Genomic DNA, 25,952 nt, shown 5'->3' on the forward strand with positions numbered 1-25,952 from the left:
AGGCAAAGAAAAGGAGGATTGCTTTTCAGGATTGTGGTCAGGCTAATGCTATTAAACTCTGACTGGGAGGCTGTCCAAAAGACTCCTGCTAATTAATTGGATTGCTCAAGGTCCTATCTTAGCACCGTCTATTGTATAGGTTTTAAAATCCTGGCTTTCTTTAAACTCTTTTTTCCCAGTTAATTGAGGGGTGGGGGGTGGGGAATGAAAACGCATTTGTGAGCAGGTCATTTTTCTGACCCACTCCGGCAACCCTTACTACAGGTTGCACATGTGAAACTTTGTGAGCAGTTAGCATCGTTCGTTAATTGCCACCCTACTGCGTAGGAAAATAATAGTGCTCTGTTGCACCCACTTTTATATTTTTTCTTTTTATCGCCGGCAATACGCCAAATGGTTTTCAGTTTTTATTGATCCTCATAGCTGTTATCCCCTCTTGACAAACCAAGGAAACAAAATGAGTCACAGACCTTCCTTTGTGGCCCTCCTTTATTTATTTATTTTCTTTCTTTTTACGTCTGCTGGATGAAGGACACCAAACGATCCTGCAGAAGCTGTCTGCCATACAAAGGCTTTGCATTTTCATCGGCCCCAAAGATATTCTATTCTGGCCTATCATGGCTAGACCACTTGACATCACTCACTTTTCTCTGCAGTGGTACAAATTCTCATTACTTTGAGGTTGGAGCAGACACACACACACACACACACACACACACACACACACACACAAAGATTCCCCTCAAATAATTTTGTGAAAGAAAGTTTTTTCCCCTCCTCTCAAAAATACCCCAATTACTCCATTAAATCCAGAATAAAATGAAAGATCAGCTTTCAAAGGTGTATCTGACATTTTGCACTGTTGCCTTCCCACTGAGGTGTTGTCAGTCTTCCTGCAAAATATTTAATCATAACACAGAAGAGATTTTGGAGATCCTCTTGTTCACCCTCCTGCCCAATGCAAGACTCTGCTACTGTGGCATCTCTGACAGATGTTGTCAGAGTTAAAAGACCCACAATTGAAGAAAAGGCCGTTACTTACTCTGGTCCATTATGGCCTTTCCTGAAGGAGGAAAATGTTCTTAAGGGTAACTCATGGCTTCGACTCCTCATGTTTCAGACTACAGTATAACAATGAGCTCTATATGAGGTTGCCAATCAATATCTACAGCTGATGCAGAATATAGTTGCTCATGTAGTTCTGTGTTCCTCTTGGATTGCCCACGTAACATATCCATGAGAACCACATTGGATACCAGTGAGGTTCTGGATGCAGTTCAAGGTGATGGTTGTCAATTTTCTAAGTTCTTCATAGTGCCTGATATTCCAGGTAATAGAACTAATAGAAAGGTAAATAGAGTAGAGTAGAGTAGAGTCTGTACGAATAGAATAGAATAGAATAGAATAGAATAGAATAGAATAGAATAGAATAGAATAGAATAGAATAGAATAGAATAGAATAGAATAGAATAGAATAGAATAGAATAGAATAGAATAGAATAGAATAGAATAGAATAGAATAGAATAGAAGCTGGAAGGGATCTTGGAGGTTATTATTATTTGGCCAAGTGTGATTAGACACACAAGGAGTTGGTCTCCAGTGCAGAAGCTCTGGGTATGCATGCAAAGCAACAAAGTAATAATAATGACAATAATATTACCAATAAGAGGGGGCAGTAGAGAAGATGAGAAGGATAATATTAATAATACCACAGCCCTACAACCTGGGTGAATATACTTAGACATAAGACAGTACTGTGGGGAGGGCCTTGCCAATAAAATACTCTTTGACACACTAGGAAAAGTTGTTCTAGATGCTGCCATTTTGTAGCTTGACACTGTGAGATACACATTGTTTTGTTCAAGTACAGCGAATGGGCTGAGCTTTCCCCTTAAGTATGACCACTCTACCACCTCTGAGATGGGGCAAAAATCTTGCTCCAGGCCTGTGTTCAGAACACAGCAAGAGAACCATCTATATCCTGTGTGTCTTGAACAGATTAATTTATCTTTTAAGTGAATCTGTTCAGGAGAGATAAGACCCTTATGCCTTCAACCATGATACAGGGAAAAAATGCTTCCCAACATATCCTCTTCAAAACATATTGGTACCTATTCCCTCTAGTTATTCTTTTGCTCCAGTTATTCTGGCAGGAGATCAAGGACCAATGAAAATCTGCAACAATAATTAGAAAAGATCCCAAGTCCCAACTCACATGTCAATAAATAATATTATTTAATCTACCTGAAGTATCTTTTCACACACTGATGGCCCAATTAATTAAAGGAATTCATTCTTGAAAAGGACGAGTTGCAAAATCTCCAGGAAAATTTGTAGAAGCCATGAAGGAACATTCCTCATACCTTGAAAAAAACACCCACCTACTACTGAGAAAAGATGGACAAACCTTACGACAATTTGGAATTCCAGGAACTATAGTCATATCTGGAGACAGCTGTGGATAATGATTACCTGGTACTTTTCCAAGTCTTTGAAATATTCCCATCATGCACAATTTTCCCATCCTGTTTGCAGCTGGTGAGGTGAAACACAATCTCTGCCACTGACAGATTTCTCCTTCTCTATGGAGCAACGTTGCAATGGAGATATATTTTCGCTTTTAAATTATACTTTCCTTTTGAAAGATATCCTAACACATAAAATAAATCCAGGAATTTCTCTTCATTAGTCATAGAGATCTGTGTATGAGTTGGGGGAACAGAGTCTGCATATCTCTGAATTTTCCCCCTGGGGAAAAATATATATTAGAGGGGTTTTTTTCTCCCCAAACTGTGAAGCCTAGCATTGCTGAGGAGTTCCTTGGTGCCCTCTGAGCTTGGTTGTTTTCTTGCGGATATTTCATTAACCAAACTAGACAACATCATCCAGTCTACCACGAATGATGTTGCCTAGTTTGGGCAATGAAACATCTTCTGGAAAACAACCAAACTCAGAGAGCACCAAGGATCCTTCATTTCAACCGGAGCTACCAATATTCTCCTTTATTAGTCCTAGTATTGCTACTGGCTGTTTGAGTGACTGGTCTACAGGTAAAGATGCTCACCTCCCATTCAGAAAGCTGAGAGTTCAATCCTAGGCGGTGACAGATGTTTCTCTATCCGGGCGCAAAGAGAAAATATCTGCTGCTAACTTCATGTGGCGTCAGGAAGGGCATCCGGCCAATAAATCCTCAGCTCCATTCAGTTGTCCCAACTCCACTCTGATGAAAAGGAATTACAGGGTCGTAAAAAGAAAAAAAAAGAAAAGAAAAGTGCTGTTGGCTGTTCTACAGCTCCTTGCAGAGAGGTACTGAGCTGATGGATGATCTGCATTGGCAGCCATGGTTTCTGTGTAGGATCCTCATAGGGGTGTGGACCAATATGCAAGCAGGTTGTTTTGAAACTGTGTGACAGCAGAGAAATGACAGGCTTGATTGGAGTAGCTACGTGCCAAGGCAAGGAAACCCTTGTGGGAAGGACAATCTGGATGGCTTTTATCCTTCAGAATCATCTGTTTTCAGTCCCTCCCAAGGTAGAAGGGCTAACCAAATGTAGCTGCTATGTTTCCACTTTTATCTTTTTTTGGGGGGGTAAGGGTGAACATTGGATCTGGAAGTGCCTGCCTTGCGTGATCTTTATGAGCCTTGCTAGGTAGATAAGTGATCTGAATTCTAATGATGATAACGCGACCCAGTTCCTTCTACAGCTTGATACACTTCCAATACATCTGGAGCTTGCCCGTTGGAAAAATCTGTGCCAGAGGAAACTCATGCTAGGAGTCTCTCTCTCTCTCAGGAGAGAGAACAGACCTCCAATATTATGTGCCAAAACACAGGGACGGTTTTTTCCCCCCCTCATGCCATCATGCTGCTGAACACCTAATCCTCACAGTGCTGCCTAATATCTATGCATACTTACCCATGTAGTGTGACGGTAGTATTATAATTTATCTTTCTTATGCTCTTCTTTACTCCCTCCTTTTATTGGAATTCTTCTTATTATTATTATTTTCTTGCTTTGTATGTACACTGCGAGCTTCTGTACCGGAGACAAATTCCTCATTCCTCACTTAGTCAAATAAAATATTTAATTCCCCCTCTCCTTTTCGAAATCATTGCATGGTCCCCGGACGCTGCAACCGTCATAACTGTGAGTCAGTTGTCAAACATCTGAATGTAAATCACGTGACCATGGGGATGCTGCAATGGTTATAAGGATGAAAAACAGTCATTTTTTTTCCAGTGCCATTGTAACTGTGGTCAGTAAATGAACCGTCATAAGCTGAAGATTACCTTTATTGATATTTTACTGAGAGGCCTTTTGACTGAATGAACAATGGTCCATTCATTTTAAAATGATTTTTTTAAAAAAAATCCAGAATAATATTGAGACCATCCCTGACATTCTCCCTGTTGTGTCTCCATCAACAACACTATCCTTATAACTTTCAGTTCAGATAAGTACAGTCCAGGGAATCATAGAGAAAGGCATTTCTCAAAACGATTTATTCATGCACTAAAAAAAAAAATCAACTTGCCTCAGAGATGAGTTTGATTTGTTCTGACTTCCATGAACAAATCCTGACAGTTGTCTTAGCTTGACAATAGACGTGGTGTGTTATTAAGTTCTGGGGTAGATTTATTTTCTCCCACCAGCTTGCCAGCTTAAAGTTCTAGAATTCCCATGTCAGCTTCTGGCTGATCATAGCCAAAAACACTTAGCTTCATAGGTCATTCAGAATCAGCTAGGTGTTGAAAGTAACTAAATCACACTCCAGGTAGATTCAATCAACAGGTCAAGCCACCGAGGAAGTAATTTTGTGTAGCGAGAACCAAGTCGCCACTGAATTCTGCCTAGAGTGAAGGATCAGGCTGCATTTTCCCTTATTTTGAAATGTTGGGAGTAATCCTTGGTTATGTCAAATTGCATGAAATCTAGCAGTTGCTCCTTCACAGCTGGATAGAAGAAATATGAAGTCTGTTTTTTTTTAAATCTGCTAACCCAACTCAGTAGCAGAACAAGGGCTTTGCGACCAGAAAAGTCTTTGCTTCAGCTCTTGACCTCTGCAGTTAAGAGATTTGATGTAATAATTCTTGGAGAAACCTCTACTTAAGACCTTAAACTTTACATAGAAGCCACTGAACCAGCAGAAGATGCCAGCTGTAGCGTAGAACCTCCTAGCTGGATGAGACCAAAATGGCTCACGGTCCAGCACGCTTCCCTCCGAAAGACCCAAGCAGGAAACGAAATTATTTTTCCCAACTTACTTTTCTCCGCAGTTGCACTGAAGAATGTAAGAATATTCTACTGCTAATATTGAAGTTAATCCATAGCATTGTGGCTGGGATTTGCCACCACGAAGTAAGAAAACTTCTATGCTGCCTTTTTTTTTTTGGGGGGGGGGGTTGGTTTTGGCTAAGAAATCTCATCATTGAATTATATGTTAGGTAAAGAAGAATGCCTCTTTTCTATTCTACACCACACATAATTTGGATAAGCCCAGGTTAATCAAGTCAGGCAGGAAAAAAATGACAGGTAGTCCTTGACTTACAACAGCTTGTTTAGTGACCATTTGAAGTTACAACGGCACTGGAAAAAAATGACTTACAACCATTTTTCACACTTATGGCTGTTGTAGCATCCCCACAGTCCTTGATCAAAGGCCAGACTTTGGCAACCGGTTTACGTTTATGATGGTTTACAGTGTCCATGGGCTCAGGTGATCCCCCTTTTGCAACTTTCTGACAAGCAAGGGGGAGTCTACATTCATTTAACAACCATGTTACTAACTTAACAACTGCAGTGATTCACTTAACAACCGTCAAGTTGTTCTTAAGTTCTTAAGCAGGAAAGGTCGTCAAATGGGGGGAAAAAACTCGCTTAAACAACCTTCTTGCTTAGCAACAGAAATTTTGGGCCCAGTTGTGACTGGAAGTTGAGGACTTCCTTATTGCAATTTTTCCTTCAGCATACACAGATTTCTGTCTGTCTGCAATATTCTCCTGACTTGCCTTTTGTATCAAGCGACATGTAGTGTAGACTTGCCTTTCAATAGAGGTGCTTCAGCATGTTTTCTTCATTTTTTACTCTTCTATGGTATATTCTTGAGGTGAAGACAGTGACCAGTCCACCAAGACTTATTTTCCAAAAATGTGACGGTTTTTACGATACAAAGTCATCAGGTTTTTCTGGAGCTTGGCCTATGTTTCCTGTTCTCAAATAATCTTTGAGTCTTTAAAATCAAGGTAATTCTGCAGGGGGGGGTCTCCAGTTGTTCTTTTGTGCGCTGGCGTCAGGGTTTGTCATCCTGACAGCTTTGACCTAGTTTCCCACAAAAACTTTGTCATGCTTTGCTACCTTTTTCTGCTGAATTATAGTCTTGCTGAATTTTAGAATTGGACATCTTTGTTGCCTTGGATACATAAATATCACCGGGAGAGGCTCATTTCCACCCTTAGGACTTTTACCAAAGGGGATTTAAGTGGGTTTTGTTATCCAGTCTTGTCCGTCAAAAACTCCTTGGAAGTCTTTTATAGATGGAGTTGGGTTTGAATTTTTAAATTGTTACCTCTAGAATCATTTCAGAACAATAGTCTCTTATTTCTTCTATAAGTGAATTCATTCAGCCTTAATATTAGAAGGATAGCTAAAATACCAGCTAGGTTGAATCCATGAAAAATCTTAAGATTACTGTATGAAGTTTCTGAATACAAAATTGCTTCCATCCTGCACAGACTGGTTATGACCATTTGCCTTAAGAAAAATATAATTAATATCCTGCATTGGATCAAGAAAATGGTGGATGAGAACTAATAATTGAAAAAAAAGTATATTGGGGATTATGCTAACAATTGCATGATACTATTTTAATTGTAGTTATGAAACTAACTACACTGGGCTCAGAAATACTTCAAACGCTGAAGATATTAAGTTTAAAGTCCCAGCAATTCATTTTACCAAGCTGTCTTCCAACAGATATTAACAGTAGGACCCAAGTGGAGTGGTGGAAGTGATCTAGTCTTGGTTTTTATAGAAGGACTGTTTGATTCTTCAGTGGTTGCAAACCACACACAAAGCATGTCTCACCTTGTCTCTAGCTAGAATTACTTATTCCTAACACCCATTCCCCAAAATCAATGCTTACAAGTGAGTGAAAGTGGTATCTACAGAGAGAGGCACAAGCCTTCATCAGCTGTGATGCCCTTATACATTTTCTATTGCAGAGTGGTGAAATGATATCACCTTTCCTTCCCTTATAAGTGACCTTCGTTGTGTCCTCTCTGATGGATAAAAGATTTGCAGTGGAGAGTTATTTAGGCTTCACTGCAACATCTGAATTATACTCCCACCTCCAAAACATGGATCAGTTGCAAAATTTGGGCCTCCAACATAGCCACCAGAAGGCAAACCATTGCTCCTTGCTATCTTCTCTAGATTCCCAGAATGTTTTCCCTGCCTGAATTTTGGGTGTATCTTCAAGATAGGTGGGACCCCCTTCTAAACAAAGTGCTCATCATATTTTCTCATACACCATCTTTATTTTCAAAGAATTCTTCCAGGACCCGTGCAAGATGCAGAAGCATTTTTTCATCTTAACAAGAACGCAGGAGGCTGGCACTCTGGAGGACCAGCTTCTCCCAATTTTTTCTCTTTGTTTTTAATCTAAACAATCAATTAACATCCTGAGGGATGGCGATCCTGGTGGGCAACAAGGAAAGCGTTTATGAAAATGTTGCTGTTAAGGAGAACCATATTCCTTACCCTCATACTAGGGCTTAATTTCTAGCCAGCAAGTTCTTAATTGTTGGGTTGTTTTTTCCCCCCTCCTTGTCTGAAGTGGCTCTAAGGGCCTTAAAAATCATGTTGCAGAAAACCATTGCCTGTGTAGGCTCTCCCAGATTCGTGTGCATTCTTGTGCTATCCCTGCCTTTTTATCAATAAGCTTTCTGGCTAGTGGATGAAATTGTTATCAACTTGTGGCAGGTTGAGAAAAATAATCTCCTCCTTGTAGCAACAATAGGCCCAGTATCTCAAGCTGGCTAATCGGGAAGTCTTTAAAGTGCACCTACTCAATTTTTTATTATTATTATCATTATCCTTTAGTTTCAAAATTGTAGGGTAAAAATATTCTTATCGCCTTCCCTTACTGCGAGTCCTTTGCTCTCCCTTTTTTTTCTTTCTTTCTCCAAAAAGGAAAGGCATTAACTGACATCGAAAGCAACTGTTAGCCAAGTGTTTAAATAGATTTCTAATCCCAAATTGAGTTCACTTGAATGTGGATGTGTCTAAATGAGTAAGAACAAAGTCTACACGTTGATGCCAATATTCGTGTCTATTGTAGATTGCAATTGTGGAGCACAAGTTTTGATTTAGACAGAGGAGCGTGAATTTCCAACAATGGTACCCATCTTTTCTAAACTCAAGAGTGCCATTTCAATTCCAAGTTTGCCAATAAAAGTTTTCCTTCATGGAAAACACCTGTTCAGTCAAGGCGCCATCACGACAAAAGGTTTGCACGTATTCGCGTGGGGAAATGCATATGAGTATCTGTGTAGCGCACTGCAATTTTTGACTGCTCGGCTTTTTCTTCAGGCAGAATATTCTAATTGTCCATGGCCATCCCTTCTTGAAGGGAAGGGAGAGCTCATATTTTCCTGTGCAATTAAGTGTCTTGAACAAGCAGCAGGTCTGAGAAGTTTCTCATCAGACTCTCAAACAAAACTGGGCGTTAATTATGCAAGCGGCTGTGGAATTAAGCCATTTGTGCTTGCAGTGGTGATTCAGCTCTGCATTCATTTATGTGGCTTTGGTGGAGAGGACGATTCTGAACAGAGAACGTGAAGTGCAATTAAGCCAATTGCCACACATAATGTTCAGCAATGATTTCCAAACTGTCTGTGCATGTTCGCAGCACACAAGACCTGTCAGGAGGGATTTGGAAGTGCTTGGCAAAAATAGCACATTTCCCCTTTGGCGCCCAAGTCCTGAGAGCATCCGGCATCAACTCAGCAGAAGGTGGGATAATATTGGCAGAAATTAAAAGCCGATGATTTCTACAGATCCCTAAGGATTCCTACAGCAGAATAGGGTAGTAAGGAGTGAGTGTTTGTGTGTGTGTGTGTTTTAAAGAGGGGAAAAAGGCATTGCGTTATAACCCTCTTTCGAAATAGTTTTTAATCAAAAGCTGTGAACATGAATCACTTCAGTTCAAAAGTAGTTCCTGTGCGACTAATTGACATGCATTAAAAGGGGATATTTGGTTGGTGGGAGTGCCATGTATCCATTTTAAATATATTTTTTTCTCTCCTCACATTGAGAGGGTTTATTCTGCTTAATAAAATGTTGCTGTAACCCTCTTAGAACTCTTCACTGTCCCTCTTCTAGTTATACCTTCTGCTACTTAATTTTTAATCTGCATCATAAAAAGCTCCAGAACTTCCATTCAGAGAAATAAATAAGCTTCATCATTTGGCATGGGTGACCTTTTGCTAGGATTGGTGGCATAGCTTCAGATACTGATCTTTTTAATTGATCAGTCATGGTTCCTTGGAAACAAGTCCATGTAGGAGAAGCAGACAGCAAACTAAGCATGCACCATGGATCGGGCCAATTTATGTATCCAAAATCCACCCTGTTTTAAAACTGGATCTCTGATAGTCTGGAAGAATGACTAATCTGAATATAGAGAAGGTAACAAAATGCTTGAAGAACATTTTTCTTTGATCCCACTTGGTTCATTTTATATCACATCCCTGAACAATTTTTGCACAGGAGCAATTAAACAGTGTGCATCCAATGCCAGGGAAATGTTTAGTTCCAAAAAGATCCTTCGGAGCTTATGAGAGTGAAAATATTTGTCTGCAACTCTTAAAAGCACCCCTATCTTTTCTTAGGATGCATAGCAACTTCAGTAGCCCTCAGTGTTCCATAGAAAGATGCAGCTGCTTTAAAGGGAATGCATAGAACACGCCAGGAAATATTTAAGGAAGACCACCCACAATTTTGAGTGGGGCAAAAGATTGCTTCTGGTTTGTTAGTTTTGAATATTGGTTGGTGGTGATGAGAATAATATTTTATCAAGGTTTTCTAAAAAATTTGCAAGCAAAACAGATTCCTGAGATTTGAAAAGTCTGAATGCAGGAGAAAACTAAAGTAGCAATCTTGTCCAACTAGGTAAAGAAGTTTAACATTTAGTTATGAACAATTTCCATTTGAAGTCTGGTAAACCTAAGTCTGGATCCAAATGAACCAATCCATTTGGTTTCTAGGATCAAATTAAAGTGTTGGCACTTTTCTTTTCCCATATAATTTTCCCCTTTTCAATAACTGCACCTGAGGAAGGACATGCATATTATGCTTCTCTTCATACTTCTCCTTTTGAATGTCATCAATGCAATTAATTGAAACTTCGTTTGGAGTTTTTTCCCCCCCAGTAAGAATATACCAAATCCCATTTAGTCTTAAATGGAACAGGGGGATAAATGTTAGAATCATTCTTCAACAAAATATATTTTCCACCTGGCTCCAATCCTTTTAGCACTCCCCATCCAAGTTTGCCATTGGAGTGTATGATTTTTTTTTAAAAAAAGAGAGATTTTGAGGTAGGAATGAAGGAATGAATCTTTATTATGGCCAAAGGTCAGTAACTTGAAATAGTCGACAAGAAGTAAGGTGTCTATGACAATAATACCATATAGGCAGTAATAAAATAGACTGTAACATAAAACTTATACGAGATTGTATATAACAGCTGAAAGGGGAAATACATTACCAATTTCACTGGCATAGAAAAGGTATACAACTCTTGATTACTCTAACTCACAAAGACACTTATTCCTTATAGGGGATCTTAGTAAATCAGAAGAGACAGAAAAAAATGCTAAATAGAGATACAGTTCTATGATAATTAGGCAGTTTCAGATGAGAAATTTAACTGGCTGAAGGCTCAGATTCAATTCCTTTTAAACTGTTAGGGACTTATTTCTCTCTGTCCTTCCCTTCCCTCCTTCCTTGTTATTCAACATCTCAAGATGCTATCAAGAGTGTCTATGGTATTTTTTTTGGGGGGGAAACATTTCAATGGATGACCTATGATGGATGGACAATGAAATGACCTCCCAGAATAGCAAAATCATCCCATATTTTAGCCACATCCCTGGGAGTAGAATTCAACCCAACAGTGGCTTGACTTTTGACTTGGCCAATGAAAAGCTCCACATGGATTAATACAGATAGACTTTGACGACAGCTGAGCCCCAAAGTGAAACAGTTAAGTGAATTCTCCCCTTTTTATGACTTTTCTTGCCACATTTGTTAAGCGAATCACTGCAGCTGTTCAGTTAGTAACATGGTTGTTAAGTGAATCTGGCTTCCCCATTGACTTTGTTTGCCAGAAGGTCACAAAAAGTGATTGTGTGATCCTGGGACACTGCAACAATCATAAATATGAGTCAGTTATTTTATATGAGCTAGAGAGTGATAGATTTAAGAATTTATTGTTGGTAGCATATGGATGTTTATGATTGTTCTTTGTTTTTATACCCTGTACTTAGCTCTGGGAAGTCGGGGGGGGAGGGGGGAAAGGGGGGGAGGGGTAGGGAGGGATAGGTTGGGGAGGGGGAGGGGGGGATTGTTAAAGATAAAATGTATTTTAAAACTTTTCAATAAAATAAATAAATAAATAAATATGAGTCAGTTGCCAAGCGAGTGAATTTGATCACTTGACCATCGGGATGCTGCAAGGGTCATATGTGTGAAAAAAGTCCAGTGTCGTCGTAATGCCAAATGGTCATTAAACGAACAATTTATACACAACCCGTATAGATATATTGAGATCTATTAAGGACTACCTGTGTAACCTTTTCTGGATTATTTGTTAATGTGAAACCCTATTAAGAAAAGAAATCATTTTAACCTGATGCATATGGTTGCTACTTTCAATAAAAGTAGACCTTGTGAGGGGTTAAAAAAAAAGGAAGACTTAAAAATTCAGGCCCAAAATAAATGTTAATGACTGATAATGACTGTGTGCTTGTAGAGATATTTTCATCACTCCGTCTGCTTTCTTTTCCTTTCTATAATGGGATCTACGGTTAGTTGTTTCTGATTATTCTCTTTCTTTACAAATGGCAGTTCACAGTTTGTGAGCATGGCTGACCTTCTTAAACAAAGGTACTCTGAGTCAACTTTTATTTGTTTAAGTAATTGCAGAAGAATGGACCTTTTGAAAGATAAGTTCATTTTTCCATTGTGTTTTTGTACCGGGGAGCTGAGAAGGAGAGAAGAAAAAAAATATGTATTCGGTGTAAATTTTTGGATAAGTGAATGCTTTCTACAGTGAACATTTGAAATATTCACATGAAACAAACACATGGCAACAATCTTATGATAACAAGAATAAACAGCATATGAGAAATTGCACAGAAACATATTGTCTATGTATTTATACATCACTTCTGTAGATACATCGAATGATATTGACTGTCACAAGTTTTGGTCAAGTATTCTGCCAGCTTAGATAGACTAAGAATTTAGTTTGAGATCTTTCCCATGTGAACCAGTTTCCATCTTGTTTCAAAACTAAAAGCAAATTGCCTATTACACAGGAGTCCAATAACTGGGCAATTACATAGTTGCTGGGAAATGCTGAAATTAAGCAGGATACCCTATACCAGGGGTAGGCAACCTCGGCTCTTTTATGACTTATGGACTTCAATTCCCAGAATTCCTGAGTCGGCTATGCCGACTCAGGAATTCTGGGAGCTGAAGTCCATGAGTCATAAAAGAGCTGAGGTTGCCTGCCCCTGCCCTATACTATTTTAGATCAATGGCTGGCCAGTCTCTTCTTAAAAACCCCCCAGTGATGGAGCACCCACAACTTCTGAAGGCAATCTGTTCCACTGGTTGATTGTTCTCACTGCCAGAAAAATTATCCTTAGTTCCAGGTTGCATCTCTCTTCGTTCAGTTTCCATCCATTGCTGCTAATCTTGCCTTCTGGTGCTTAGGAAAATAGGTTGATCCCCCTCTTCTTTCTGCAGCCCCTCAATTATTGGAACACTGCTTTCATGTCACCCCCTTGTTCTTCTTTTCACTAGACTAGTCATAGCCAATTCCTGCAAATTTTCTTCATACCTTCATATGTTCTTCATATGTTCTTCAACTAGGTAACATCATCAGTGTCAGTAGGGTGTATGGTTTGTTTGTAAACTAGTTTGCTTCTAAACTAGCATGGTAAGTGTATTCTATGGCCATCTGCAGAACATTGCCAAAAATCAAGATGGCATCTGTAATGGATGGATTGATGCTAAGCCCATCTTCTATATGTATCACACACACAGTAAACCTAAAATTTGGCAGCACTTTGATCATACCTAGAGTATGTGTCCACCATATTGACTTTTTTTATCATATCCTTCAGAAACTTCTGCCACGTGCACACCTTCATTTACATATAGATAGGCTTCTAATAGTAAGGAGAAGCTGGAAACACTTGGCTTGTGGTGGTAATTATAAGTATGAAGCAAAACTAGTCAAATCTACTGGTAGAAGAACCCAGCAGCAAGAAAAAATGTGACTGAATTCCTTCCATTCTCATGATTAAATGTTTCCATCACCGATGAAATATTGAAAAAGCAAATGCAAATTAGGTGAGGGAAAGTGAATTAAGGGGTCTTGGGTAATAGGAAGGGAGCGAGGTCTCCACGTGACATCGAAGATTAGGTGGCTCCGCATTTGACTGTTGTATGGCTGTTTTGTATTTCTGTGGGGTTTTTTTTTCCATCCAGGATCTCCTCTTCTTCACCAAGATCTTCTGATGGCCTACATCTTCATAATCTGTATGCATGCTGCCGTAGCTGAAGGTGCTGATGAATAATCCATCTTCAGAGTAACTTCAGGTGTTTCTGGGGGAATATCAATCTTCGTGGCTCAGCATGGAATCACTCATGCATCTCATTGGGTTGGCACAAAGCCTTGGCTGCTGATAATGATTTGCTCAATGAATTGTGATGAAAGATGAGGACAGGTTGAGACTTCAACAAGAGAGAGAGAGAGAGAGAGAGAGAGAGAGAGAGAGAGAGAGAGAGAGAGAGAGAGAGAGAGAGAGAGAGACTGCTTGCTTTTCAGCGAGGAGTGAGCTCCTGGGTGACTAATGATTTGAAATTTAAGCTTGTATGCTCGGAGAGTTGGAAGAACCCAGGTACAAGGAATACCCTGTTCACATTAGCACTTGGGAACGTGGAAAGTGGCCTGCAGATGAACCCAACACATTGGAGCCTCAAGCCCAATGACCTCAAAACTCACTCATTGGACTCTGTGACTAGGGGGGCCTTCGCCCAGGTTCGCCTGGTGCACCAGTTGCGGCCCTATTTAGACCGGGATGCCTTACGTACGGTCACTCATGCACTCGTGACCTCTCGTCTGGACTACTGCAATGCTCTCTACATGGGGCTGCCCTTGAAGACCACTTGGAGGCTCCAACTGGTACAGAATGCAGCCGTGAGAGTTGTGCTGGGAGTTTCCCGATACTCCCATGTTACATCTCTGCTCCGTGAGCTGCATTGGCTTCCAGTTGTCCTCCGGGTGAGGTTCAAGGTGCTGGTATTGACCTACAAAACCCTACATGGCATGGGTCCGGAATACCTTGGGGAGCACCTGCGGCTGGCATCAACTTCCCTCCGCCCAGTACACTCCCACAGAGAGGGCCTCCTCAGGGTGCCACCGGTCAAAGAATGCCGACTGGTGGCCCCCAGGGGGAGGGTGTTCTCTGTGGGCACGCCAGATTTATGGAACCATCTTCCGGTTGAGCTCCAGATGCCGCCCGACCTGCGCTCCTTCCGGCACGATCTAAAGACGTATCTCTTCGAACAAGCTGGCCTGGCCTGATGGGATGGGTTGGGTTTTTTATTACTTTTAATGTGTTTTAACCTATTGTAAGAGCTGTGGGCATTTGTTTAATCTCTTTTAATTTTTGTATTTTGTCTTTTAACATGTATTGCCCTGTTCACCGCCCTGAGTCCTTCGGGAGAAGGGCGGTATATAAATAAAATAAATAAAATAAATAAAATAAATAAATAATTTCAGACACAAATTCCTACTCCCTGTCGCTAATCTAGAGGAAGCAAGAATTGGAACTGAGAACTTTAGCATGTGAGAATCCCACCCATCCCCAAAATACTTAAATACTGTAGGCTTTTGCTTCTCTCAACCCATGATCTCTCCTAAGGGTTAGGAAAAGTAAGGAAATCAGAGTTTTTGATTAATACTGGGTTGAAGATTGCTCATTATTTGTTAGATTTAAAGTTTCCTTTCTAGGAGATGATTGTAGTGTATCCCCATGAAGATAGCTGAATTGGGATAGAGACTGACCCAGAACTTACATAGAATGCATAGCTTGATGTTGATTCAAATGGGGCTTTCCCTATTTTTAACATTTTGTAACTGCTACACTGTACTATAGTTCCTCACTCTCTTTTTCTCTTTAGTTTTTGCTCTGGTCACTGATCATATAAAATTCTGTTCTCTTCTACTACGCCATACTGGCACTTGTGAAATATGGGGAGCCCTCAATTTAATGGATCTGGAGTTTGCAGACTTGGGATTTAATTGACAAAACCTCGCAGATGTGTTTTTTCTCCAAATTTCAGACAGTAACAATCTTTGTACCAACAATAGACAAATTCCATTTTGGACAAATCAATCAAGACAACATTTGGTTTTATGCAAAATGTGTAGTTGCTGTTATCACTGAAGTTGATTTTCTGATGTAGGAATGCCTTTCACACTGAAAAAATATCATTTACCAAACATTAATACCCTCTAAAGGTAAAGGTAAAGGTTCCCCCGCACATGCATGCTAGTCGTTTCCAACTCTAGGGGCCGATGCTCATCTCCGTTTCAAAGCCGAAGAGCCAGCGCTTGTCCGAGGACGTCTCTGTGGTCATGTGGCCGGCATGACTAGGTGCCAAAGGCTCACGGAGCACTGTTACCTTCCCACCGGAGTGGTCCCTATTTTTCTACTTGCATTTTTATGTGCTTTCGAACTTCTAGGTTGGCAGAAGCTGGGACGAGTAACAGGCGCTCACTCTGCTACGCGGCACTCGGGATTCGACCTGCCAAACTGCCGACCTTCTGATAGACAAGCTCAGCGTCCTAACCCACTGAGCCACCGCGTCCCTTTAATACCCTCAATGAGTCCATTAAATTCAACGCTTATGGTAGTGTCCAGGATTAGAATAGCTGATAATATCCTAGTGGGTTCATGCTCTTAAAAAAAGAACGTGTTGTGATTAACTCTGCAAGACAATGGAGAACGGGGGGGTGGGTGTTGGTGTGCGAGGGTCCATGAATTGGATCTTAGAGACAGCAGTGTTGTTGTTAGACAAACCTGGCAAAACTATATTTCTTCATAGCTGTAATACAGTGTTAACAGAATGTGAGGCTGCAGGGCTGGCAATGAAATTTACTAATTAAAAAATAATTGTATTTTTAAATCAATATATGTCTAAATAAGAGGTTCCTTGAAATCCACCTTGTTGATATGTTGCAGTGTTGCTCTCCATTCAGATTTGCACAATGCCTACCTGAGCCTAAATGTCTAAGGCCATTTGTCACAAAAATGTGCTTTTTGAAAAATAGCTAAATTAGGACTTGTACATGCCATAATATACTATAATTCAAGAAAAGCGCCCATTCTTATCAGAGAAATGAGCATACAATCTGTGCAAGCCTTTTAAATAGTTGTCTGCCTTGTTTACGTTCATCGTATTCTGTGACATGCACAAAAATATAGGCAGGGTTTTCATCAAGTTCAGGTTGCCATCTTGACTTTTTGTGTGTGTGTGTGGGGGAAATAGAAGGTCCAAAAGATTGAATTATCCAAAAAGGGCAAAAGATACATTTCCCCCCCCCTTTTTTTTTTCTGCACATCTTAGGAAACCTGAACTTCAGCTTAAGAGCAGCTCAGTGCAAGAGTAAAGCCTAAAGGAAGGATTTTTTTCTTGTCCCAAACTTTACTGAATATTAGCATATCTGAAATTATTTCGACTGAATCTTTTTTCCCCACTCCTCCTCTTGTTTCTCTGCTCCCTTCTTAACTTCCTTTCTACAATGTCATTTGCAATCCCAAGAAGTTCATGTCTGATTAGTAAATACGACGATGAAAGATTTTTGGCTGCAAAGAAGCCGCCACTTACCACTCAGCAGTGACTGAAAAAATAGGTTCAGCTTAGTAATAATTGATGAAAATGGGCTTTCTTTCTGCCTCTGATTTGCTTTGAAGTTTTGACTTAAGAATGTAAACATCACTGCTCATTGTTTTCTCTGGGAGATGAATTGCCTTCTGATTTCTTAAACACACAGGCCTGAGTCCTTTTGTCCCAATTGTTGTTGTTGTTTTTTCCTCTAGAAGGTGGGATGCGAAGGAGGGAAGAAACATTTCCCTGCCTGAAACAGACTTTGGGAAGGTAGAGAGGAAAGGGAGCTTTGAGACTTAATGGCAGTGCTGTTTTATGCTTTCATGGGAAATGATCTGGGATGGAAAATAGCAGAGTAATTGGAAGCCTTGTTTGGAATGATCTGACACCCGGGGATTGCAATAAGAACTATTTAGCAGAATGGGGGTAGAGAGACATTTCCACCTCTTCTCTTCCTTCCAGTTCCTGCTTTTTCCACAAGTCTGTTCCTTGAACAGACTAAATTATTATTGCTTGCATAAGGTAAAGGTAAAGGTTCCCCCGCACATGCGTGCTAGTCGTTTCCGACTCTAGGGGGCGGTGCTCATCTCCATTTCAAAGCCGAAGAGCCAGCGCTTGTCCGAGGACGTCTTCCGTGGTCATGTGGCCGGCATGACTGGACACCAAAAGTGCACGGAATGCTGTTACCTTCCCACCGTAGTGGTCCCTATTTTTCTACTTGCATTTTTACGTGCTTTCGAACTGCTAGGTTGGCAGAAGCTGGCATAGCCAGCCACATGTTTAGACTGGATTTGGCATTTTGAGCCACCTAGCACCTGGGATGGGCAGATGTTGTTACCCCCACTGGTGAAGGGGGTGCAGTGGCTCAGCGGTTAAAGATGCTGAGCTTGTCACCTGGAAAGCTGACAGTCCAGGTTCGAGACCCGAGCGCCACACGATCGGGCGAGCTCCTGTCCCTTGCCTCAGCTCCTGCTGACCTAGCAGTTCGAAAGCAATAGGTACCACTTCAGAGAGAAGGTAACAACATGCTGTGTACCTCGGTGTATAGTCCTGCTGGACCCGTGACCATGGAAGGGTCTTGGACAATGCTGCCTCCTTTGGCTAAGAAACAGAGATGAGCAACTAGACAGGGGAAAACTTGGCCTTCTTACCCAGCTGAACTGCTTTCAGCATTGCAAATATGATTGATCACTAAGATTACTCAAGAAGTCTGTACAGAGCTCCTGGGTGCCATGCGAACATTTCCTTGAATATTAGCTTCTCTAAGACAGCACCTGCATCCTGATTGCTCTCTTGCATGCAGCACGTAAAGAAATTGTTCTTATATCCTGCAGGCACCCAACTCTTTTAACGAGGCCACCCTTTCATGAATGTTGGGTGAATTATGTCTGCCTTCCACCCACAGCTCTGTGATTTTGTTTCTTTTAAAAGCAGGAAATATATTACATCAAGCAATAATAGATCACTGAAATAGGATACTCTGCAGGCAAGTTGTGATTACAGGTTTTTGTTTGTTTGTGTTTGTTTCTGGATGTCTCTGGGTGTCTATTTTAGCCTAGACCAGGGGTAGGCAACCTCGGCTCTTTTATGACTCCTGGACTTCAACTCCCAGAATTCCTGAGCCAGCCTTGCTGGCTCAGGAATTCTGGGAGTTGAAGTCCAGGAGTCATAAAAGAGCCGAGGTTGCCTACCCCTGGCCTAGACTCATAGGTAGATGGGTACGACATTGTATAGAGTTCTCTCCCCATCATGACTTCCAGGCTGTAGGATACTGTTCTCAGTGAAGTTCGGTTTTTCAATCCACTCCCTGCTTTCTGCACTAAAGGGCATCTGTTGTACAATTTTGTTTGTTCTTGATTTACTTGAATGGTGAGAACAATTAGCCAGTGGAACGGCTTGCCTTCAGAAGCTGTGGGTGCTCCATCGCTGGAGGTTTTTAGGAAGAGCCTTGGACATCCATTTGTCTGAAATGGTATATAGGGTCTCCTGCTTGAGCAGGAGGTTGGACTGGATAACCTCCAAGGTCCCTTCCAAGGTTACTGTCTATGTTCTGTGTTTTATCACATAACTTGCTGGGATCAATGGATGGTTTGTTAAAGATCTTGGTGTTAAACAGTCTAGTGAGATTAAACCTTTGGGATGCCTGATTAATATTCCTTCTTGAAGCCTTCATGCTATGTCACATCACAGCCTTGAAAGGTAGATGAGATTAATTCTTCCCAGACATTTCTCCTTTTCTTCTTTCCTCTGTGGCATCCCTGGAGCTCCAAAGAAAGAGAGTCTCCATTCCCAGACAGATGGTTTTGTGAAAGATACTTGGCAACAAGTGTGCCGAGAAAGCTAAGGGAAGTTGAGGAAATCCAACAACAGAGAACGAATCTTGACAGTTAAAAAGACGGGCACGGTAGAATTCTGCACCAGAAGAGGCTCCAAAAGTGGGGTGGAGTGCAGAAAAGAAAGGAGGGAAAGAATCCCCCCAAAACCCACATGGTGCATGAAGTCAGAGAGGCCACAATAATAAACCTGTGAGGTGAAAGGGTTGAGAAAGACGGGGAAGACACAATATTGACAAGCTGCTTTGAAAGGCCTATCTTCCTCCTTTCTGACCTGCCACATGCTCTATCAATCTCAGCCTTATGAGCACAAAGCCTCAAGGGACATGGTTCTTTACTCAAAAAGGGCATTGGGGCACTTCAGCTGAATCGCTTCTTCGAGAAAACCTTTCCTCACCCCAAGAGTGTAGAAAGCCATTTCTAATGATCAAGAGTGGAAAAGTCCAAAATGGTCTGCTTCAGAAGTAAAAGAACGTGACAGGTTTCTAAGTAATACCCAGGGGATTTTATTTTATTTTATTATTTTATTTTGTTTTGTTTTATTTATTCTTTTATTTTTACTTTATTTTTTAATTTCTTCCTTCCCTCTAGGCCAGGGGTGTCAAACTGCTGGCCCACGGGCCCGATGCGTCATGGCGAAATGGCGCCCACCCCATTGCCGGCAATGGAAAAAAAAAAATTCCAGAGGGATGTATTGGCATGAGAGGAAGCCTCATTCCAGAATCCTAGGACACCATATTGTGGTTTTCCAGCTCTACCAGAGCAGCCTTTCCTGAATGAAAACCAAGAAGCCAATGTCTTTGATACCAATAGATCTAAGTTGACATTCTGGATTGCCATGTGGCAAATAGCTTTCTGACATGCCCATGGTTAATGATAGCGATTGTGCCAATAAAGGAGAATATTTGTAGCTCAGGGATGAAATGAGGGGTCCTTGCTGCTCTCTATGCTTGGTGGTCTTCTTGCAGACATTTCATTACCCAAACTAGGTAACATCTTCAGTGCTGCTAATGTTTACAGCACGAGGATGTTACCTAGTTTGAGTAATGAAACATCTGCAAGAAAGCCACCAAGCTGAGAGAGCACCAAGGACCCTTGTTAGTGACTGCATTCTGCTGTAAGTCTAGGGCAGAAAGGTTCAAGGTAAAGGTCTTCAGAGCTTTATACAAAGGGTAAAATGAAATGAGAGCCGATGAAACAGTCTTCTGAATTGCTAATCTCTCTCCAATAGAAAGCAAGGACTGTTCTTTCAGATGAGGTTGCCATTTGGGGAGAGAATCGCTCTGGAGTGTTCTAATGAACTGTGAAATGTACATCATGTCAGTTGCCAAGGCAGATGGGCCCAGGCCATTGCTATTGCAGTGTGGTTGTTTTTGCCTGGGAGCTATCACAGGTAATTTAAAGATATTAACGAATGCTGTTAATTAGCTTAACAGCATCACTGGTCCTAATGCACAGCCAGATAAATAATCCCGCTGTGTCAAAAGCTCTCCTATAGAATTTGCAGGATTGGTGGGAGAAGGAATTGGTGCCGTCACCACTGCAGGACTTACTGCAATGCTCTTTTTTTTGGGGGGGGAGAATGTCTTTACTGCAGTTCTCATCCTACTCAAAGGACATAGCTTCCTCTGCCAGGTGAGCAGAAAGGACTAGTGGATTCTCTTTCTGTTCATCTTGTTTATGGCTTCCCATCATCAAAAGCTGAGGTAACTCTCTTCCTCTTTGATCTTGCATCCCATTCCTTCGCACCAGGAGAAATAGATAGAGAAGGTTCTTCCAGAGGTGATAATATACAATAGGCACATTGGGAGAGGAGGAGGAGGAGGAGGAGGAGGAGGAGGAGGAGGAGGAGGAGGAGGATATCCATTCAGTCATGTCTGAATCTTGGCAATTCTATTGGTCAGGTTTGTCCACATCTTCCAATCCTGCACAACTTCTTAGAGTTTTTCTATGCTCTTTCTATGCTGGTGTAAGCTTTGATGGTGTCCAGCTCTAGAACTAGAACTAGAACTAGAACTAGAACTAGAACTAGAACTAGAACTAGAACTAGAACTAGAACTAGAACTAGAACTAGAACTAGAACTAGAACTAGACTAGACTAGACTAGACTAGACTAGAATAGACTAGAATAGACTAGAATAGAATAGAATAGAATAGAATAGAATAGAATAGAATAGAATAGAATAGAATAGAATAGAATAGAATAGAATAGAATAGAATAGAATAGAATAGAATAGAATAGAATAGAATAGAGCTGGAAGGGACCTTGGAGGTCTTCTAATCCAGCCCCCTGGTCAAGCAGGAAGACCTATATCACCTCAGACAGGTGGATGTCCAGTCTCTTCTTAAAAATCTTCACTGATGGAGTGCCTACAATTTCTAGGGGTAAGCTGTTCCACTGGTTGATTGTCCTCACTGTCAGGAAGTTTCTCCTTAATTCCAGGTAGCTTCTCTCTTTGATCAGCTTCCCACTATTGTTTCTCGTCCTGCCCTCTGGTGAACAACCTTACCCCCTCTTCTTTGTGGCAGCCCCTCAGATACTGGAATACTGCTATCATGTCCCCCCTATTTCTTCTTTTCTTTACACTAGCCAAACCCAAGTCCTTTTGGTCTCCAGGCCTTTGATCATCTTAGTTCCTCTTCCCTGAATTTTTTCCAGACTCTCAACATCTTTTTTGTGATATGGTGACTAAAATTGGCTGCAGTAGTCAAGGTGTGGTCTTACTAGGGCTTTATAAAGTGGTACTAGTACTACTACTACTGCTATTAGATAATGTCTTATGAAGGGCAAATGTACAGAAGTAACATTAACCAAAGGGCAGAATCTCCACCAAGCTGCCTCTGTGCATGTGAGTGTTTCCCATTTAGACCAAGCAGAAAATGATGGGTTCTCCTCTCGTGGTGTAAGCCAATAAGATTTTGACCCTAAGCTGGCCTGGTATCCATCACATCCCCTCCATCTGAAACTCACCATTTGTATCCCTCTCCATACTTATCTCACAGAGCTTATCTTTTTCCTGCGGGGCTCCTACCATGTTGAAAAGAAACCATCTCTGTCATGTACTTATTTTGGTCACCGGCTCATCAAATCTATTTTGTTACACATCCAATTATCTTTTATAGAGATCAGCTGGAGGATAGGACAGACCCACAATGACCTCAGGATTATTAGATCATTACAGAGAAGGTTCTCCTGCAAAGCCAGCACAGCATTCATCCTCTTCATAGGTTTCCACCCCTTGTTATTTTGCCATCTTTACCGTTTCAGACTCAAACTGCTTCCCCCCCTTCTGCCCTGAGTCAACAGTGCTTTATCATCTCCGTCCTGCTGCTTACTTCTTTGAGGCAGAAAAAGTCTCTTGCATTTCATGCAATCAGTTTCTCACTGCCTAGAAATATTTAACATTTCCAAACTAAGGAGGAATATTTATGAGGCTCGAAAGGCCAAACCAGGGGATGGTTATTTTTGCCTGTGTGAGCTGCTTACCCACCTCTACAGGGTGATATCTCCCACCAGGCTAACCAATTCTCCTACATTCCCCCCCACCTTGTGCATAAGAATAGAATAGAATAGAATAGAATAGAATAGAATAGAATAGAATAGAATAGAATAGAATAGAATAGAATAGAATAGAATAGAATAGAATAGAATAGAATAGAATAATAGAATATGGAATGGGATGGGATGGGATGGAATAGAATAGAATAGAATAGAATAGAATAGAATAGAATAGAATAGAATAGAATAGAATAGAATAGAATAGAATAGAATAGAATAGAATAGAATAGAATAGAATAGAATAGAATAGAATAACAAATAAACTCTGCAAAAGGCTGCAACAGTGTCCTCTATGTTGACCTCTATATTAAACTTCAAGTTCTACCTAAGCTCAAATATCAGAGTAGGGGGGGGGGGTTGGATTCGTTTTGGTTTTTCAAAATCAGGTAGAATGAAAGAATCCCCAAATTGGTTAGCACCTAAGCAATACTTGTGTTAGCTACATTCCAGCATCCTTTTGTTCCTGGCAAAAGCTCTGTGGGAGTGGTGGATGTGAATCAGCAGGAAATGATGTTGAGCATGGTGGTAAAAATTGCCTCTCTAATCACCTTGTTCTGTTTGGAGCAGCAGGGGGTACTCCCCCCTTTTTTTAATATGGCAGCCTTTTTGGAGAAGAATGGGCAAGATTTTATGCCTGTATTCCTGCATTTTCCTGGGGATCTGAGAGCTGCAAATTGTTAAACAATGTTGGTACAGCGGGAGAACCCGTGGAGATTTCAGGTCATGTTGCAAGGGGGTTGTTCAAAGGACAGCCAAGAAAAGAAAGCAAAAGCTAAAAATGTTTGATATCCATTGTTTAGCTCTTTGGGGTTTATTTCCGGGTAATGCTTATCTATTGCAAAAGTACACTCTGTTAGATGATGTGTCCAACAACTACGACCTCAGAGGGTTTCTAAGGGACAGGAAAAGATATCTGTGACACTGTATTTTGCCTAAGACTGTCTCCAATCTTAGAGGAACAATTTAATCCATTCTGTTGCCCTAGGGCTAAATCAGAGAACATGAATTTGCAGGCTCAGCTTATTAAACTTATGAATCTGAATATTCTAGTTTCTTAGGTGTTTAGCTATCAGACATACATAAGACCAGTGTTAAAAGAAAAATCTTCATCAGGGTCCAGTCCAAGCTGGGAATAAGCAAAATGGAGACTGCTTTAGAAAGAAGGTTGTAGTTTATTGAAGAGGAGAACCAGACAGAAAAATGGCTCTGGGAAAACTGACAACCTGTAGCTGGGAGTGGTGGGTTTTTATACCTTCTTGACCTTTTGTTTGGAGTTGTTCCTGTGGCATGAACTTTGACCTGAGTCCGAGTGTGCCTTTCTGGTATTCTGATGTCCCAAAGATCATATCCGGCTTCCCTGGAGCTGTGGCTAATGACTGTTGGATTTTTTGGTGTGAGGGATTGTTGATTCTAGGGATTTTTCTTTCTAATCCCAGCTTCCTGGCTCCAATCTTTCCAACAAGATTACCACATCTGCATTTCTGCAGACCTGGTTTCTGTTTGGGGCAGAGAATCATTGGGGTGGTTGGTTTCTGCCTTTAAGATCTTTGGGGAAATATAATATTCTGCCTTTTAATATTCCCAAAAATATTTCTTTCTCTTGGGGGGGGGTGACCTCCCACACTAGCTTTGTTGATGCCTTGCAGTTGAAGAAAAATTCATTGAGTGCCTGGTAGGTGCATCATTTTCATTGACTGTCATTCAGGATAAGCCAACCTGTTTCATTTTCAGAAATAACACCTTGAGTTGTGAGTTTTAACCATTGCAAATAGCAGAATAATCACAATGCAAGTGGACAGTTCGGTGGTTAATCAGCAAGGGCAGCTTCCTTTGGCTGCAATGAAAATTAAGAACATGTTTATTTTTAAAAAAGACATTTTCATCCCAGCATTGTGGTGTAGCAAGGAAAGAAAAATAAAGTATTTGAACCTTTTCATTCTAATGAGGAGTTAATTTTTGTTAAATTCTTAAACATTAGCACACATTAAACACCACCGAGCCTTTGCCATACATGCATATTTCTTTAAAGAAAAAACAAAAAAATAATAATTATGTAGAGTATTTGACTAACCCAAAACAGCAACAGAAAATTTGGTGGAGGCCCTAAATCTATTCCCAATATTATCTGTTAAATTTTCCAAAAATCTTAAACTTGCTAACTTGAACCGAGCTTTCTCAAAAGACACCTTTTGCCTCCCTGGAAAATATCTGTATTTTTTTTCCATAAAAGGAAAAAAATATATATTTTATGACACCTTTTTGCAAATATGTTCAAAGTTTGCATACTTTCCTTCTACATCATCATCATCCTAGCAGTGGAGAATGTAAAATAACGGGCCAATTGCCAAGGGAAAAAATAAGCAAAAATCTCCCCATTCCAGAGAATCTGCTGAATAATTTATCATACCCACTTTAGTCCACCCAGAAATGATTGACAGTCGGCCCTACCTAAAAACACAGACACACACACACACAATTCTGACTGCAAAAAGTGAAAGAGAACTGAACTTGATGCCATAGTTTTATCTTCTCTGTATTTCTTTCCCTTTTCTATTCTAGGTCAGGGATTTATAAGTGATGATGAATACTTGGAAATTACAGGCATCACGAGAGAACAATCAGGCGAATATGAATGCACAGCGGTTAATGACGTGGCAGCGCCTGATATTCGGAGAGTGAAGGTCACCGTCAACTGTAAGTCAACCTCCACGCCTGGTCATTTTTCACAGAGCAATAGATTTTGTAAAGGGCATTTTTCAGGCAGGATGCATGGGTGTCATTATATTGTTTACAACAATTGTGTAAGGCCATGTTTCTCAACTTTGGCTGCGATGAAGATGTGTGGACTTCAAGTCTGTTCATCTTCA

At 40.8% G+C, this 25,952-nt stretch overlaps 1 protein-coding gene across 2 annotated transcripts in view; it reads left to right on the top strand.

The window, feature by feature from the left end:
- Positions 1-25,952, top strand: part of LOC308671462 (opioid-binding protein/cell adhesion molecule homolog) — a gene marked incomplete at its 5' end in the record, with an annotated part of 598,349 nt that overhangs the window by 555,777 nt on the left and 16,620 nt on the right. For both annotated transcript variants that reach the window (XM_081333652.1, XM_081333651.1), the window contains one exon: positions 25,645-25,779. In XM_081333652.1, coding sequence (XP_081189778.1) covers positions 25,645-25,779 — 135 coding nt within the window. The remainder of the gene's footprint in view (positions 1-25,644; positions 25,780-25,952) is intronic.

This window comes from Vipera berus (genome assembly GCF_964194415.1).
Source record: "Vipera berus genome assembly, chromosome: 8".
NCBI classification, from domain to species: Eukaryota; Metazoa; Chordata; class Lepidosauria; order Squamata; family Viperidae; genus Vipera; species Vipera berus.